This window comes from Lissotriton helveticus, chromosome 1_1 (assembly GCF_964261635.1).
Source record: "Lissotriton helveticus chromosome 1_1, aLisHel1.1, whole genome shotgun sequence".
Taxonomy (NCBI): domain Eukaryota; kingdom Metazoa; phylum Chordata; class Amphibia; order Caudata; family Salamandridae; genus Lissotriton; species Lissotriton helveticus.
Window position 1 is genome coordinate 359,068,329 of NC_136057.1, and position 19,286 is coordinate 359,087,614.

The 19,286-nt window shown below is 50.2% G+C and overlaps 1 protein-coding gene across 1 annotated transcript in view; it reads right to left on the reverse strand.

Moving 5' to 3' along the window:
• CECR2 (CECR2 histone acetyl-lysine reader) overlaps window positions 1-19,286 on the reverse strand; it is an 849,481-nt gene that overhangs the window by 398,159 nt on the left and 432,036 nt on the right. Inside the window, exon 4 of the mRNA XM_078673636.1 lies at window positions 14,900-15,039. Coding sequence (XP_078529762.1) covers window positions 14,900-15,039 — 140 coding nt within the window. The remainder of the gene's footprint in view (window positions 1-14,899; window positions 15,040-19,286) is intronic.

Consider the following 19,286-nt stretch of genomic DNA (forward strand, 5'->3'; position numbering starts at 1 on the left):
CAACCTTGTCCGGATGGATAGAAAGGAAAGGGGGTGTACATTAAAGAGCCTGGAGCTCACTCACTCTCCTGGCAGAGGTGATGGCAACCAGGAAAGCAGTCTTCAGAGTAAGAAGGCGGAGAGGACAGTTGTGGAGTGGCTCAAAAGGAGGGCACATCAGAAACGTAAGTACAAGGTTCAAGTCCCACTGAGGCATCACGAACGGAACAGGAGGAAACATGTGCGTGATGCCCTTCAGAAAACAAGTTGCAATAGGGGACTTGAACAAAGAAGGTTGATCAGGCAGCCTTAGAAAGGCTGAAAGGGCAGAAAGGTAGCCCTTGATAGTGCCCAGAGCAGAGCCCTGCTGGGCAAGAGAAAGAAGGAAGAGGAGAACCTCCGAAAGAGGGGCAGAAAGAGGATCCACAGCCTTTGCTGTGCACCATGCCACAAACTTATTCCACCTGCAGGCGTACACCGATTTTGTGGAGGGACGCCTGGCTGCCAGAATGCCATTACAGACTTCAGGAGGCAAGTCAAATGGCCTCAACTGTCGCCGCTCAATCTCCAAGCATGGAGGTGGAGACTGGACAGGTTTGGGTGGAGGACCTGCGACAGAGGTCCTCCTGAAGAGGCAGACGAACCAGGGGATCGACTGACATACTGAGTAGCTCTGGATACCAGTACCTTCGTGCCCAGTCCGGAGCCACAAGGATGACTTGGGCCCGGTCGCGTTTGATCTTCTTCAGCACTCTGGGCAGAAGTGGTATAGGCGGAAAGGCGTACAACAGACCGCAACTCCACTCGCGACGAAAAGCGTCTCCGAGCGAGTGCCGCCTTGGAAATTCCAACGCGCAGAACTGATGACATTGCGCGTTCTCTTCGGTGGCGAATAGATCTAACCAAGGCTCTCCCCATTGCTGAAAGAGGCCTTGCGCCACGTCCGAGTTCAGACGCCATTCGTGATCCATCATGCACCGACGGCTGAGCTCGTCCGCCCTGGCGTTCAGAGAACCTGCCAGGTGTTGAGCCACCAGGGTCATGCCCTGGCGTTCCAGCCATTGCCAGAGGCGCAGAGCCTCCTGGCAAAGGGTCCACGACCCCACCCCGCCCTGTTTGTTGCAGTACCACATGGCGGTGGTGTTGTCCGTGAACACCTGCACTACACTCCCCCGTACAGAGGGGAGGAATGCCTTCAGTGCTAGACGAATCGCCCGTAGCTCCAACAGGTTGATGAGGAGCTGGGCCTCCGCCGGAGACCAGAGGCCTCTGATCTCCGCCTCTCCCATGTGGCCTCCCCAGCCCTGGAGGGACGCGTCCGTCACAACTACGTGCTCCGGTTGGGGAAGGGAGAGGGATCTGCCGCTGACCCAATCGCAGTCCGTGAGCCACCACTGCAGCTGTCTCGCAGTGCCCTCCGAGATCAGGACGTGGTCGGACAGGTTGCCCTGATGCTGGGCCCACTGAAACTTCAGGTCCCACTGCAGAGCCCGCATCCGCCACCTGGCGTGATGCACCAGAAGGATGCAGGAGGCCATCAGCCCCAGAAGCCGCAACGTCAACCTGACCGAGACCCGGGATAACGGCTGAAAGATGGGAATCAGAGCCTGAATATCCCGGACCCACTGTTCGGGTGGATAAACCCGAAACCGCGCCGAGTCTAGAACCGCTCCGATGAAGAGGAGCTTCTGAGAGGGGCACAGGTGTGACTTTGGCACATTGATGGAGAACCCCAGCTGGTGTAGGAGATCTGCCGTAGTCTGGAGGTGGCTGACGACTGTCTGGGGTGAGCCCGCCTTCAACAACCAGTCGTCGAGTTAGGGGAAGACTGAAACCCCTAACCTGCTCAGATGAGCTGCGACCACCGCCATCACCTTTGTGAACACCCGTGGGGAGCTGGTAATGCCGAAGGGGAGCACGGTAAACTGAAAGTGATCGTGGCCAACCTTGAACCGCAGGTAGCGCCGGTGGGCCCGCAGGACGGGGATGTGGAAATAAGCGTCCTGCAAGTCCAACGCTACCATCAGTCTCTTGGGTCCAGGGCAGCTAGGACCTGAGCCAGTGTCAGCATTTTGAACTTCTCCTTCCGGAGGAAGCCGTTGACGTTCCTTAGATCCAAGATAGGAAGTAGGCCCCCTTTGCCCTTCTTGGGTACCAGAAAGTAGTGGGAGTAGCAACCACACCCTACTTCTGGCCCAGGAACGCGCTCGATGGGCCCCTTGGCCAAGAGGGCTGTAACTTCCTCCTGCAGAAGTCGCAAATGATCCCCCGATACACGGTGGTTCTGCGGTGGCATGGCTGGAGGAGTCGCCTCGAAGGGGAGGGAGTAGCCCCTTCGGACGATTTGCAGCACCCACCTGTCCGAAGTGACAGTGCGCCAGTGGAGGTGGTGATGGCGAACCCTGCCCCCCACTGGCGTCAAATGGGCCTGAAAGCACGGACTAGGAGGGTTTTGAGGCGGATGCTGCGGGGGAAGGTGTGGACTGACCTCGCCGTTGTCCCCAACCACCGGGACGGCAGTTCCCACAGCCGCCACCGCGTTGGGAATTACCTTGCGGAGCGTGGCTGGCAGCACTTGTGGGTACACCCCTTCCGTGGCCATGAAAGGAGTGAAAGGCAGTCGATTGCTGGCGCGGGGCCGAGAGGCCCAAGTACTTGGCCGTAGCCCTGGAGTCCTTAAATGTAAATGTAAATGTGCTGGACTTGTAAAGCGCACAGCTACCCGTAAGCGTCCCGGCGCTTGCTTAGGGAACCCGTCCTGGTATTCCCCTGTGAGAAACCCCGGCAGGGTGTCCACAAGGTGAAAGCCAGGCATCCAGCCGCGAGGGGCCGTAGTGGAGATTAAGCAAGCTATTGCCCAGAGTCGCAGAGTGTGACCCCTTGAGTTGAGTAGGCACCAGAGCGAGAATTGTCGAGTCCGTGGAATTTTGAGCCCGAGACCCGCCGAGGCGGGGAATCGAACCCTGGTCCACGGTCGATCTCAGCTTCCGGGTCTGCCGCCTCTAACCACTGAGCCACGCTTCTCCTTAAAGCGCTCAAGCGCATGGGTCTGCCTTGTCGCCAAAGAGGCGACGGACATCAAACGGCATGTCCATCAGAGTGTTTTGGACATGGGCCGAAAAGTTGGCGGACCTCAATCTGACCGCCACCGTCGTTGCCATCGCTCTACCTAGTGAGTCGGTGGTATCCAGCCCACACCGGATAGAATATTTGGCTGCATCCCGGCCCTCCACAAGGGCTTGGCCGAGTTTGGCCCGCACCTCCAACGGACACTCTGGCAGCACTTCCGCAACCGTATCCCACAGAGAGTGGGTGTAGCGGCCCAAGAGGCATGCGATATTGGAAGACCGCAGACCCAGACTAAGGGACGAGAAGATCTTTTTACTGTACTGCTCGTACCTCTTGGTTTCCCTGTCCGGCGGCGCCGACGGGAATGCGGTCTGGGAATTGGAGGCCTGGATGACCAGGCTCTCGGGAGTGGGATGGGTGGACAGGAAACATGGGTCGCCCGAAACTGAGCGGTGGCGTCTGGCCACGTTCCTATCTACGGGCGAACCCGTAGCGGGCTTGGACCAAGTGCCCAGAAGAATGTCGGTCAAGGCCTCATTAAAGGGCAGCAGAGGCTCGGCCGAGCATGACTGCGGTTTAAGGACCTCAGTGAGGAGATTAGTCCTCACGGCCGCGACGGGGAGCTCAAGGCCCAATGCCTTGGCAGCCCTCATCAACACCACACTGTAGGTTGCCCTCTGCTCCGAAGCCACGGTAGGAGGGGAGACAAAACCAGTGTCTGGAGAGGTGTCCAGGCCACTGGCCTCCCCAAGGTCTCCTGCCCAGTCCTCATGAGACTGACATTCTCGGGTCAGAGGGTCCTCAGACGCCTCCCAATCCCCTTCATCACCCATCTCCTGATACTCAGGGGTTTCAATCAATGGGGCCTGTTCATAGAAGTGAAACTCTCCAAACGACGTCTGGAGCGGCGCCCCTCGGGGCCGTCCCGACGTCGGAACAGGAACGAAGGAGGAATCGGGGACTGCGCCGCCCGAGGCGACACCTGATGGTCCGACGGCGGGAAGGTCGTAAGGTCCACCGGCGACGATCCAGATCCCGAAGAAGGTCTAGGGGGGGTCCCGCGTCGCCGGGCCCAAAGGCGCCGGCGGGACCGCTGGACCCTGCGGCGCCGGACCCGAAGGCACCGGCGGCGTCGGGATTGTGGGGCCCTGCGGCGCCGGGCCCGAAGGCGTCGGCGGCGTCGGGGCCGGAGCCCCCGACCCGCTAGAGGCCCCAGACAGGTCCGCTGGGCCCGAAGGGGCCGCGGAGCCCGTCGGAGGAGAGAGTTACCTCATGGCCATGAGGAAGCGCTCGATCTCCTCCGGCGTCGCGTTTAGCCCAGGGACCGGAGGGTGTGGAGCTGGACGCGGCGCCCGCGACTCCGACGGAGCCGCGTTAGTGGTGTCACCCGAACCCCCGGCCGCATCACGCGAGCGTCGGGGGGAGTCCGAAGAGCGATGACGCCGGTTGGACTTCTTATGCTTCTTACCTGACGACGACTTCGACCCGGAGGAGTGCGGCCTACTCTCGGAACTGTGGTAGCTCCGAGCCCGCGACCGGTCCCTCGACCTCCGTCCGGACCGGGACCTCTCGCGGCGCGGGACCGACTGCCGGAGTTCGAGTCGCCTGCGGGACCGCTCCCGCCTAGCTTTCGAAGTCAGGACCCGGCAGTCGGAGCAGGTCTTGTCATCGTGGTCGACGCCGAGACAGTGTAGACACTGGCGGTGAGGGTCGGTAACCGACATCAGTCGGTCGCAGTCCTCACAGGGTTTAAAACCTGGCATCCCTACCGGCACCGTTCGGAGTCGAAGACTCGAAAATGATCAAAAGAGATCTCAAAAAGTTTAGTACAAAAAAATGACTACAGTACCACGTTTTCCGGATCTGCGCTTGCTGGCGTGGAAAAAAGAAGAACTGACGTCAGCACGCGGAGCCGGCGTCTAAGTACTCCGACGACGTCATCACGGCGCCCACGACGGACACGGAGCCGCAGACGACGCCTGCCGACACGCAAGGGTATTGCTACGCAAAAGTTTTCGGATGCAGTCTGACGCCTGGGGATATTCTAAGGTAAGGAATCTAATACTAACCTGTTTCTTTCAGATAAGGTGTGCACGCTGCTCCAAGTCGCAGCTCTGCAAATGTCCTTGATGTGCACTCCCACAAAGAGTGCTGTTGAAGAAGCCACAGATCTTGTGGAATGTGCTCTAACCCTGCTGGTCAGCGGCTTTCCAGCTGAATTATGGCAATGTAGAATGGCACTCGTAATCCACCTTGCAATCCCTTGTTTGGAAAGAGGAAGGCCCTTCTGAGGACCACCAAAAGCAACAAATAATTGGGAGGATTTACGGAATCCTTTGGAGCGATCCAAGTAAAATTTTAAGCACCTTTGTACATCCAGAGAATGTAGCGAACTCTCCGCTGGTGAAGTAGGGTGTGGAAAGAAAGCTTTCAGAATAACAGGTTAATTTAAGTGGAAGTCTGAGGGCACCTTGGGTATGAACTTTGGATTAGTTCGTAAAATCACAGTGTTTCTTTTGAATTGGAGAATAGGCTCTTGGATTGTGAGCGCATGCAATTCCCCAACTCGGAATTTCATATGTGATCGATGTACTGGTTCAAAGGGGCCCTTCATGAGCTGTGTAAGGACAAAATTCAATTGCCACGTAGGAGGCGGAGGCATCACCGGGGGGTAGACACGAAATAAACCTTTAAGAAACTTTTATTATCCTGGAAGACCAAAGAGAAGGTCCAGACGCTGATCGTCTGTATCTAGAAATCACTGCCAAATGAACCTTTATGGATGAGTGGGCCAGCCCAGACTTAGCCACGGATAAAAGATAAGGCAGAACTGGATGAGGTTGTGAAGAGAAGGGGTCAACATCCTCTGTCTTGCACCAAATGCAAAATCTTTTCCATTTGAGACGGTAAGTCTTGTTAGAGAAGGGGCTCTAGCCTGGGAGAGAACTTCCTTTATTTCATTTGAGATGGGAAGGTTCATAAACTCTCGCTGCTCAGGAGCCATGCTGTCAGGTGCAACGACGCTGGATCCGGATGTCAAACTTGCCCTTCGGACATTGTGAGGAGATCTGGAATTGTCCGCAAGGGAAGTGGAGGAACTAGCGACAACAGGTGGAGTTCCGTGAACCAGAACTGTCTCGCCCAAGCAGGGGCTATCAAGATCATCTTGCATGGTTCCACCTTGATCTTCCTGATAAGCCTCAGGATCAGTGGAATGGGGGGAAGGCGTAGACAAATGTCCCTGACCAGGCTATCGAAAGTGCATTCCCCAAAGACCCTTGGTGGTGAAGCCTGCTTGCAAAGACCGGCATTTCTTGTTGGTCGGTGTGGCAAATAGATCTATCGCAGGCTTGCCCCACTGTCGGAAGACCTCGTCCAGAACTTGCTGGTTCAGTTCCCACTCGTGACTGACTGAGGATGACCTGCTTAGTCTGGCTGCATTTTCGTTTAAAACTCCTGGCAGGTGCTCCGCATGTAGCAAAATCCCATGATGGATCGCACATTCCCAGATTTCCTGAGCTTCCTGAGACAACGGAAGAGGCCTGGTTCCCCCTTCTTTGTTCACGTAATGCATGGCCGTGGTGTTGTCCGTCCGGATGAGAACTTTTAAACCTCTTAGACGAGGGAGGAAAGTCTGAAGAGCCAGTTTGATTGCCCTGAGCTCCAAGAGATTGATGTGGAGCCGACGAGTCTGAGGAGACCAATGCCCACTCACATGCATGTCCTGCAGTGCTGCTCCCCAACCATCCAATGACGCATCCGTCGTCACAACCTGAGGAGATGGATCCCTTACGAAGGATAGACCTTGGGACAAGTTCTCCCACTGTGTCCACCACACAGCAGCTTTTTTCATTGCCGAGGTGATGGTCACCTTGTCGTCGAACGACCCGTGAACCGGTCTCCACTGGATGTCTAGTTGCTCCTGAAGAGGACGCATCCTCAATCTGCAGTGTGGAATCAGAGGAATGCATGAAGAGATTATCCCCAGAAGGGATTTGTAACGGCGTACTGACGACACCTTCTTCTTTGTAAGTCTAGCGCCATGGTCTGCAGTTTTTCTTGTCTCTCCAAGGTTGGGAAAGCTTTCTTGAGATTTGAGTCCAAGATGGCTCCCAGGAAGCGTGCTGTCCTTGACGGAACTAGAGATGAGTTTTCCTTGTTCAGAGTGAGACCCACATTCTGGAAGAGGTTTGTGCACGCGTTGACCGCTTCCCTCGCAGCCTCCCTGGATGGAGCCTTCAGCAACCAATCGCCCAGGTAAGGGAAGACCTGCAAATGATTCTTCCGTAGAAACGCAGCTACTGGTGCCAGCACCTCCGTGAAAATTCTCAGAGCTGAGCGAAGTCCAAAGGGTAAGACCCCGAATTGAAAGTGGCTCTTGGCTACTGTGAATCGTAGAAACCTTCTGTGTGGCGGGTGAATTGGTACGTGAAAGTACGCATCTTCGAGATCGAGCGTGGCCATGAAATCCCCTAGATTGACAAGACGTAGAATGTCTTGAAGAGAGACCGTCCGGAAGGATAGGGAGATGAGATAGGTGTTGAGCTCTCCGAGATCTAAAATTGGGTGCCATTTCTCTAGCGTCTTCCTTACCAGGAAGAACCTGGAATAGAATCCTTCTACTCTTTGGTCGGAGGGAACCGGCTCTATCGCTCCTTTCAGCAGCATCTGATGAACCTCGGGGCCACAGAAGATGCAGATGTTTTGATGGAATGGCAGCAGGGGGCTTGGATGGTGGGATTTGCGTGAATTCCAGAGTATGGCCCTTTCGAATGATGTTGAGCACCCATTGGTCTGATGTTATCTTGGACCAATTTCGAAGGTATTGTGAAACCCTGCCTCCTACTGATGATTTTGCAGAGGTGGGTGCAGTAGGAAGAGCCAGGAGGCCGCTATTGTCTCTTAGACGCATAACGTCCTTGGCGAGCCTGCTTCCCTCTGTTGTTAGGCCTTGAGTAATATGAAGACTGACCTTGCCTTTGCTGGTACGGTTGACGGTACTGTTGTGAACCTGAGCCATATGAGGAGTACCTCTGCTGTTGATAAGAGCCTCTGTAGGAAGTGCTCTTGCCCCTGGAACCCCTAAAAGGAGCTTTGCGGTACTGAGGCGTACCGAGAGACTTCGCAGTCTTAGTATCTTTATTAATATCTTGGAGGGTGTCATCAATCAGCTTACCAAATAGTACTTCTCCATCAGAGGGCAAATCCAAGATCTTATTTTGGATTTCGGGCCTGAACCAGGTCGCCTTAAGCCACCTCTGGCGACAAAGAACTGCAGCTCCAGCCAAGGAACGAAAAGCTGTTGTGGCAATATCCATGGCACAGTCTATGACTTCCATTGACGTTGCTTCCTCTTCTTGCAAGATCTTATTTGCCTCTGTCTTGGACTCCGGAGGAAGTTGATCTAAGTGCGGCGAAATATCACACCAAAGCTGGCGATCGCACCTGCCCAATATCGCCAAGGCATTTGCTGCTCTCACCAACAGGCTCGCCATTGAAGAAAATCTTTTTCCAGCGTTGTCCAGCCTCCTGCCCTCTTTATCCGGAGGAGTCGTCAAAGGAGCCGAGGGGTTGCGAGACTTCCTTTGTGCCACTTGTGAGATTACCGAGTCCGGTCTCGGGTGCCCCGTCAAAGATGCCGGACCAGCCTCGTTGAGGCGCGGTAGTACAGGGACCACCGTCGCTGGATTTTTCATCGCCTTAAGGCCTTCCTCCCACAGATGTTGAACAATAGGGATGGATCTCGTTATCTTCCTATAAGGTTCTTTAAAATCATATAAAAACACTCAGTGGAGGAAGAAGGCATAGATAGTTTGAATCTGCCAGCCGCTCTCTCCATTAGCTTGTGAAACCCCCCTATATCCGCTGGCGGGGAGTCCACCGTATCCGGACACGGAGATGCTGGGTCTGGAATGACATACTCATCCCATTCCACCCCTTGACCAGGCCTTTCATCAAAATTTTCATCGTCCTCCGATGAATCATCATGAGTGTCCAATGGAACCGAAGGCTCTTGTGGAACCGGAGTCTGTGGCTGAGAGGAAACCGGAGATGGCATTTCAGGAGCAGCCATTGGAGGAGCCGCAGGGGCAGGCAAGTCCTGCACAGTTGGAACGGCAACAGCAGCAGGTTGTGAACATCTTGATTTATAGTCCTGCAGCATATTGTGAAGGTCCTGCAATAATGAAGAAGGATCAGATGCCATGTCCTGTTTAGAGTACTTTTGTGGCTGGGAAGAATGATGATGGTGATAACCACATTCCTGGCTGTACTCTCCGTCAGAATCGGTCTCCTGACATTTGACCAGAAGCTGGGAAGGACTATTCGCATAACCATACGAGTCCTGTTCGTCATCCTCCGACTCATCGTCATCCTCCTCTAAAAGCAGAGCTGGAGGCAAGGGGGTTACTCTCCTAGGAGATGTCATGTCCGGTGTGATCCTTGTCGTAGAGATGGTAATCCTCTTTTCCGACGACAAAATCGTCGACGATCCCTTCGACAATGGAATTGTCAATGCTGCCATCGGCGGCGGAATAAACGTAGTCGACGAAAGAACACTCGAGGACGAGATGGCCGTCGTCGATGCAGTCGACGACGAGACTGTCGGCGCTCCTGCTGTCGTCGTCGTTAATGTTGTCGTCGAAGCCGTCGTCACCACCGTCGACATCCCCGTCGACGGCGCCTTCGTCGACGTTGGTATCACTGTCGACGTCGATTGTACAGTCGACGAGCCCGTCGACGGTACCATTTTAAGAGCAGGCTTCAATTCCTTCGACGAAGCCTTCGTCGACGAAGCCTTTATCGTCGACTTGGTACTTCTGTCAGATTTTCCAGAAGACTGAGAAGAGGGCTTTTTGAAGGCTTGATCAGTCTTCATCCCCACAGAAGGCGTAGATGGTCCTACCCTCTCCTTTACACCATGGTGAGGAGATTGGCCTGGACCTTGGCTCTCAGACTCTCTGGGGGTCTTTTTTGAGGCCTTAGAAGGACGCTCCACAGAAGGAGAAAGGGAAACCCTACCCCTTTTGACTGACCTTCTAGAAGATGACGCTGATGAAGACTCCTCACTGTCACTGGAGACTGTGTCCTTTCTGGACTTCAACTTCTGGAGCCAGGTCAGAAGCCTACCCTCACGATCCCAGAGGGTCTTGGTGGAAAAGGTGCGGCAGATCTTGCAGTCCGCAGCCTTATGGTCAGGATAGAGGCAGTAGATGCAATCTTTATGCCTAACCTCCACAAAAAGTCTTATGTTGCCACAGGTGGAACATGGCTTAAAAAGGGCCGCCTTCTTTTCCTTTTCAGACATCCTGGAAGGAACAGCTAACAATCCTGAAGAGAAATCCTGAAGAAAACTTCTGAAGAGAAGAGTTTGAGCAGAGCTCAAAGGAGACTTCCTAAGCACAACGTGCGGTAGAAAATCTGAGGCTCTGAGGTTCCTTCAGGAGGGTTTTATGGTGTGAGGCTCTTCGGATTGGCTGATGCCTAAGTTTGGTCTCTTTTACGAAAAGAGGCGGATATGCTACAAAAGGGAATGGGGCCTAGGCCTTTTTCTTTCTCTTTTGTACCTACTGCTATGTTATTTTGTTACCGAGACTCCCATTCCGATGACAGGGAAATGATACAAAAGCATGGGAATCTATGAAAGTTCCAATACTGGGGCAATAGGTTTTTCCAGAATTTTGGAGAAAACAGGAAGCAAGGATATCGGACGGAAGTTAGATAGGACCTCTGGGTTAGAATTAGCTTTTTTTAATAAAGGAAGGACCATAGCATGTTTCCAAGCCGCTGGAACCCTCGCTTCGCGTAACGATGAAGTGAGGAGTTCCATAATGATAGTAAGTATGGGGAGGTCGAGTTTTTGAATCACGGAAGAGGGGACCGGATCCTTGGGGGAACCAGATTTAATACTGGTAAGAATATTACAAAAGGAAGAGATATCGAGTGGAGTCCATTCATCGAGCAGGATACCTTAACTATCTTTAAGGACCTCCTGCAAGGAGCCATCACATTGAGGTGCACAATTATTCGGTTGCAAATCTGGGATTGGATTAGTGTTATTGAATTCAGAATAAATTGTATTGATTTTATCAACAAAAAAAGCCGCCAGTTTGTTACAGTGTTTTGAGTCAAGAGCCGGAGGATCTGGTTGACAAGTGTCACCTGACCATTCCTTCACTACTTTAAACAAAACTTTTGGACAATTTTGTGAACGTAAAATAGTGTGAGTGGCGTGCTCAGCCCGAGCAACATTGCACATTGAATGATAGCTAATTAAAGCTAGTTTATACATGGATTTTGATACTGGATTACAATTTTTCCTCCAACGTCTTTCTAAATTTTTACATTTCGTTTTTTCTATTTTAAGTTTCTCTGAAAAACCAAGGGGCGGGAGGGCGATGGTGGTCCAATTTATTGTTGGACAGTGGGAGACATGCATCAATTGATGAGGTCAGCCAGTTATGGATAACATCAACGTCACCTATATGAGTTATTGAGGTAACAGGCATGGTGTTATTAGGATGGAGGTTCAGGCAGTTAAACATCTATTTTTTTCGAATTTCTACAATTCCTGGCCCCGGATGAAAAGAGGAATTGTTAAGGCACATTTCATGTTTAACTTTAAATTCCACCAAAAAATGGTCAGACCAAGGAATAGGGATGGCAGTCTGGCACGAGACAGTGGTTAGGTTAGAGAAAATGGGGTCTAATAAATGTCCAGCCTAATGGGTAGACCTGAATTGTGAAGAGAGACATTCATTGCAGACAAGTCAGAGATAAGAATGGAGCCGATAGTGCAAGAAGCTTCATTAAAATGTAAGTTAAGGTCACCTAGAATCATGAAATTGGTGGCTTTCAGTAAATAGGGGGGCATTAAGATCTGGGAATGTGGCTGCCCATGTTCTTGCCGGTCCCGGGGGATGGTAAATTAGGGTCCCTGAAAGGGTAAAATTAGGGGAGAGTAAAAGTTTAAACAGACCAGCTTCACAGTCCTTGACGCACAAGTCCTCCCATTTGCACGTGTAAGAGCAGAGAAAGAAAAGCACAAGAGTTGCGCTGCAATATGTGCACCTAGCCCCTAACTTACTAAATCATCCCCCTTGTTGCTCCCACTGGCAGATGTTCAGAAGGCATGGTTTTGTCCCTGTATCGAAAAAAAGGAACAGGCACATCTTGCATATGCTCCTTATGAGGTAGTGCACTTGGTCCACAGGCTGTTAGCAGGCGTGATGTGTGAATTCTGAATTCTGTTAGCTCAGTGAAAGATACTTTATGATTCAAGACATGCAACCTTAAAAAAGACTCTGCATATTTATGATTCTTCTAATTTCCAGTTCCCTCATGAAATTCATTGCAGCTTTGAGAAAACGGTTTGCGATGTTAACATGAATGTGTGTTAAAAGTAAAACAAAGCATATCCGGACATAGAAAGATCATGCTCGCCACTCGGTCTTACATTTCCTATCGCAGGCAATGAACATTCACATCAGTCCTTCTGGTTGCTTACTTAAATCTAGACAACATTAGGGTATGCTGTTATTAACCTCTTTAAAGGGTTAATAACAGCAATCAACAACTGAACGTGGAAAATCAACTTTGTTAAAGCATTGCACCACATACGCAGAAATTTAACCTATTTGAGCTAATAAAACAGGTGGTAAATTTAGCCATAATACTGAGGATTCTGGCTTACAAAGTGAGGGTGGAAAATGCATCTTTATGTAGAAAATGCACAATTACTTTTTGTCCCGCAGCTGTGTCTGAATTGAAATCAGGCAGGTAAAAAGATGGAAGTTTTTTGGGCAGTGGGAGGGCGGGGTGGGGATCTGTAGGCCTGGCTTAGCCTTTAGGAACAAAAGATGCCAGTGTCCTGAGGACGACCCTCCCAGGATTCGGATGCAGCAAAGCGATCACCAACCACATACGAAGGCGCCACCGGGGAACTCGGGCACGCCACCAATATGGCGGTTGTGCCGGTCCCCGCGACACGGCGGGGTCAGCGCTGGTGACGGGCTTGCGCCCGGCCCGCGCTCGCCCATTGAACACGGAAGATTTGCCCCGGAAGCAGTCCAAACGCTTCCAGGGCAACGCTGGAAAAACTGGTCCCGGATCTCGCAGGGACGTGTTTAGTCCAGTTTGAGGGCAAAGCGTTCTTGAAAAGAGCAGCAAGGCGGCAGAATCTCTTCTCCGCCTCCCTGCCCCTGAAGCAGCAGCACCTCGCCAGCCACATGCGGAGGACTTCAGGAAGCCTTAGTTTTTTCTTTACCCACCCACCATCCCCTGAGGCAGTGAGGTTTTAGGAAATAATTGTGTCAGGCTTGTGTTTAGTGTTTTTTTTTTACTTTTAGGTTTTTAAGTTTGTAAACTGGTTGTCATTTACTGAAGAATGCCATTCATTATGTTTTATTTTACAGGTTAATGTCAATTTTCTTGTTGCATTTTATGTCTGAGTATCCTTGTCTACGGTAAGGTCATGATTGCTAGGTCAAATTTTAGAACTCTTAGTAGGCACCCCATTGTGTAACAGGAAGCCTGGGGAGAGAGGGGGGCAGTGGTCCCTCATCACACTCCAAGGGGCGCTTACGGCCGGTAGCCTGCGGGGTGCAGGTAGTTACGCTTCCGGTAGGCCACTTGGGCCAACCCCTGCACAGGCGCAGTGTGAGCCAACGTTGCATAAGATTAGCCATTGGGAGGTAGGATGGAATGGCGTAGGGGGTGCCTGCGGAAAGGAATCTGGTGGGCACACGGACCTCCTGCGCAAGGTCACTCCGGTAAAGGGGGACCTGGCAAGTAGTTGGGAACAGTCATGACCTTGCACTTAGGCTCATCCAGGATATGCAGAAAACACATTTTACGTATTCCAGTGTTAGGTATGGCTATGTATTAGACTCATGTTAAGTTTAGCCATAAAATATGTTAAATATCTGTATTCAAAATGTGATGGAATATGTTTTGGGTTTTCTGCGTATATGTGAACATTTTTTGTGTTATGAATTTTAATTATGTTTTATTAATTTGTAATAAAAGACTGCCGGGGTTATACGAACCCTAATCCAAAGAGTTGTTTTGGATGTTTCATTATCGATGCCCCAGGGAGTAAGGGTAAACCCATCATTTCATGGAAGGGTACTCAGCAATACCAGGCCATATTGGTTTTGCCACTGAGAAGCTCATGAAGGTGGGTGGAAGACAATGTCAGGTGTTCTAAACCCCTGCTTACTTTCTGTATTTTCAACTATTTGCACCCCCTCTAATCCCAAAGTCCTCTCAACAGGTAGGTTGGGATAAGGAGTCAAATGTAATGGGCTTTTTTTATGAGGAGTCAAAAGGTAGCTGATCTCACTTCAACTACCTGTGACATTTTAACGAATCAATATTCATATTCCAGAGCCCTACAAAACGTATTTATCTGTTTTACGGTTAGAGGGTGGACATTACACACATCCAAGTCCTAATTTAATTTAAATTTAAAATATGCACAGTACTTAATATTAACGAAGAAAAGTTGATACAAACAAAATACTGAAGTCAAGAACTTGAATCACTATGGTTAGAACAATAAAAGCATACGTAAAGCAAAAATGCAATTCCTAGTGATTACTGATCTTACTACTGCACAATAAGGCTAAGGGTTATAAAGGGTTATAGTAACGTTTGATGTCATCTGAAGGTAAAACCAATTACTCTTAGCAAATTTCTGAGACGGTTTCATTCTAAAAGTGTGCAAAATTCTCCCATTATAGCAGAATTTATTCAACACACTTAAATCTATGCAAGAAATACCATGTTAGCAACCCAGGTGGATCAATAACATTTCACCCATCAGAAACCACAGCTAGAAATAAACACCTACCCTTCCAAGCTCTTTTGCTCGTTGATTTTCTCCAAGGATGGCTCTTCTCTGTACATCCGTGTGCCATAGAAATACCAGTACAGAGCACCACTGGAATCCTCTCCCAGCGGTTCCACCCGTAAGCTATCTGCATCCAGACCCTAGGTGGGAGAGAAAGACACGCCTAATGGTGAAAATCTAACATGCATTTCTCATGAAAGGGGTGAGTACTTACATATGAATAAAAGTAAATAAGGTGAAAAATACTTGAAACCACCCCAGGTTTCACTCCATGTTGACAGAAGCATGTAACCACAAATCTGTAGCAGGCTAGGCCCTTCTCTATGTAGAGAGCACATTTTGGGAAAATCAATAGGGTTAGATCTAGTCACAGCAGGGAGAGTGATATTCTAGTGGTCCATAAACGAAAGTATGGATCAGATCTTGCAGAGAACATTATGCAATATATCTTACAAAACCTTTGTTGAGTGTTACCCAATAATATGCGGTAAAGGAGCTAAAGAAGTTATGTATACTACCCTGACTGAACAGAAAGAACCCAGTGACTATGTTCCTAAAAGTTCAATTATTCTCAACAAATCGAATGTCTCCCTCTCCAACACCTTTCCTAAGGCTGGAATTGAGAACCAACTCACAATGTACCGTCCATCATATGTAATAACTACTTCAGGTCATGCTCTTCATCTTTCACATGTATGGCCCATACTGATTTTTTTTTATTTTTATCATTAATAATGCACAACTGTCACCATACAGGTATCCTGGCACTGAAGTTGCTATCCGGACAAAGCAGCTGCTAATGCAAGAACATGGTGATGCGAAAAAAAAAAAAAAGGTTACATGCGGAAATGCCAGGTCTTCAAGGCTTTCCTAAAGTGCAATAATTCAGTTGAAGATCTAGCTGGCAGCTTGTTCCATAGCTGGGCCGCCCTGACAGTCCTTACAATAAAGGTTCGCCTGCCTGGCATGGTCTTTTGGATTTTTATTATTTTCTTTTTTTACATATATGAGGTTCGCTGATGCCGAATGGAGATAACGCCCTGGGGTGTAGCTCTTTAATCTGTGAAGCAGGGACACAGGGCCCCTACCCTGGAGTGCCTTGAAGACAATACACAAAAATTTAAAGGCTATTCTCTGTTTCAGCGGAAGCCAGTGGAGTTCCTTCATCACACTGGATGCAGATGATGTTCGAGGTCTGTTTAATGCCAGTTTGGCCGCTGACGCTTGGGCTCTGCGTAATCTGTTAATCAGATTGCAATGCTCTACTGCGAGGAGCAGCGAACTATCTAGCCTGCTTAATAAAACGCTGTCCACAAACTGATTTTGCATGAGCTGGCAGTAGTAGTATAAGCTTCCTTAGGCCACGGGGAAGCACAAAGCAGGTGCCAGCAACTTTGATGACATGACTCTCCGAAGACAGTTTATCATATGTGACCAAAACTGCAGAAAGTGTCAGAATGTTGCAGCTCTTAACCAGTCAAAAGAGGGCAGAAATTGAGGGTCAGCAGAGAAGTGTAGGTCTCGGGCGACTATACCATGAGAACCATGAGAGTTTATCTAAATGCTGTACTGTGTGCTCTGATGTAATGTGTTCTCTCTTAAAATATTCAGCATGTTTCCTATACTTACTGGCACCTGCTGGTTTGCACAATTTTTTATCTATCTAGCATCTAGACATGGTCCTCTGCCTCACCTAAGGGGTGCTTTTCACCTGATCTCTGGGTAAGTCTAACCCCCTTTTTAGGTTAAGCGGTGCGCAGCGCATATGCGCTGCTCCATGGGAGGCTTCTTGTAAGCACTCGCAACTCCCTAGAGCTTTTCCCGTGTGTTTTATTTCACGCCCACACATCTGATTGGCCATTGCGTAAGGCTTTCACAAAAGTAAGCACGCGAATGGCCAAAGGCATGGGTATGTCCCGCCTTTTCTTTAAATATTCCCTCCCCTAGCCTGTGTGTCTCGGGAGCAAGCGCATTCATCAGCGGCGCGCAGTGTGCCAGCTGCATGGCAGGCTGCATTCCAGTATCAGGTTACTTGTACTAATTTCCCCAGCATGGGCACTATGGCTTTCGCGACCGCATTGGTTTCTTGTCCTTCCTACCTCCTGCTGTCTCTTTCTCAGGGTCCAGCCTTCCCCCTTCTGCTCTGTCTGAAGGGGTGGGGTGGGTGCATGTCCTCTCACGCATACTGCCTGCACAATGAGTGACACGCAGCCCACTTGTTGCCTACCTCTCTGGCCTGTGTGGTGTAGTGTTGGAATAACTCACGGCTCAGACGGAGTCTACAGACACAGAGTATGTTCAATGTAACAGCAGGCAGCACGTGAGCGTATGCCTGCCACGTACAGGGCGGTGCGCGCTCGTGCACGGACACCTGCCGTGAGGCTGCTCTGGATTGAAGGCCAGGTAAAGCTTAGGGTGACTATGGGATTCCTGGCAACTTTTATTCCATATGCCTGCTGAGGCCAGGGGCCTAATTTGATTGAAATGAAATGCCATGCTGCAACCCCAGGCAACACAATAGCAAAGCGCCGGCCATTACTCCTCACTGACGTTTGCCAAGGCATGGCGCTATTACCACGTCCTACAGAGGTGCCATCGTGGGATCTAAGCAAGTGAAAACAGCCACCCCTCGTCGAATCAACTCAGCAACACTGTGACTGGACAGAGTGCCACTTGATTGGTGCGTCAGGTGCAGTGGCACTGGGGCCCAGAGGGAGCCGCTGAACGCAGATTCTTGCTATTTCACAGTTTAACCAGCGGCCAGGAGACCGGTTTTCTTGCTTGCACTAGAGCCCATGACGTGCTGGCAGGAGCCACGGTATGGAGTATAGTGACTAACCCGACTCTGGTCTCTTTTAGCATGTCTGTTTCCCATCTAGATGCGCCGCTTGGTCTATTCAAATGATCAAAACCGAGACACCCACACCGGTGAATCCTGGCCTCTATTGCGCCAGTGACATCAGCTCTCTGTAGTACTAATAATGCCGGTGCACCACTGCTTTTATGGTATGGACCCTCCCCGGTCCCAGCAGTCACTAGCCTACCTTTCTGCAACTGGCCCTCCGCTTGCCTACTATTACAGGCAGGGGGTCCTCTGCATAGTGCTTGTGTGGGGCTTACAGGGCAGTGCGGGGCACGGGCAGCACTTTGGCACTAGAGAAACAAGCATTTGCAATGCAATAGATCTCGCATTTACGCAAGTTTGAGCTATTGACATTGCAAATAATAATGCCTTTTATTTTCGTTTTTAAAACATAAAAGTCATTGTCAGTTACAATGCCAATAGCTTAAACTCACGTAAATTCCGAGACCTATTGCACTGCAAATGCTTGTTGTCTTTATTTTCATGAGTGTATGAGCCCACCTGTTGGTAATATAGACACCTGATTAGCTACACTTAGACTACTACCACAGTGATTTGCTATACCAACACTACTCCTAGCGCCAAGTTCGTCATGGTGGGGATTTTGCAACATTTTATTATGTGGGGTAATATTCCCCTTTATTGTTCTGGTATCAGCTGGGCAGCAATATGAACCGGTGGGACTATCTGTGAAACACTGTCAGCCCTTCTAATCAACTGGTTGACAACAGACCCCTCGTGGTCCTCCTCTTCAATTTTTCTCATAGGTGGAAACAGCCTCTATACACTTCAGCAGGTGCAGTATTTATTGTTTAAGGGGTACCCGGTTTCTTCACGTCTTTTTTGGCTCCACATTCTTTGTTCATACGGTAGGTACCAGTTTGGGCCTGATAAAATGCCATTGACCCAACAGGCACACCAAGAAGGAACATGTAGACCTTACTCTACAAACCCTATAGCTATTAGGGTACATTATCGCGTCGGATAGCGTCAGATAGCGTCTCTGTTTTTATTGAGTCAAGAGACCACTACTTCCTTAAAATCTCTTGGGTTCCCATTGACCCTTTTAATATCACCTCTTCACTACCCTTTTTCACCCCCTCACTTGCTTTCATCATACGGCTTTATGATCAGAAGATCTCCGTCAAAGAGCCCCCACAGGGAGGGGCCCATCATGCATTGCAGTGCTATCCTGATGAGGAGCGCCGAATGATGAAGCATGACACCCTGCCAGGTGCGTGAGGGCACTTTGATTTGATCATTCAGATCTCCCTTGATCAGACTGTTCGGACCTGCTGTTCCATCTATTAGGGCCTGTTCTGTCCCTTACTTGAGGAACTGCCCCTGTGTGTTTAGGAGATTTTGCTCGAACAGCAAAGCTCAATTTTATCCCCATTGAATTTAAGAGAGTTTGTGTTAAGCCAATTGACGATGTCAGTTAGGTAAATGCGGAACGCATCCATGACATCCTGCTGGTTGTTTTCAATTACCAGAATCAACTGCGTGTTGTCAGCATAGCTGACC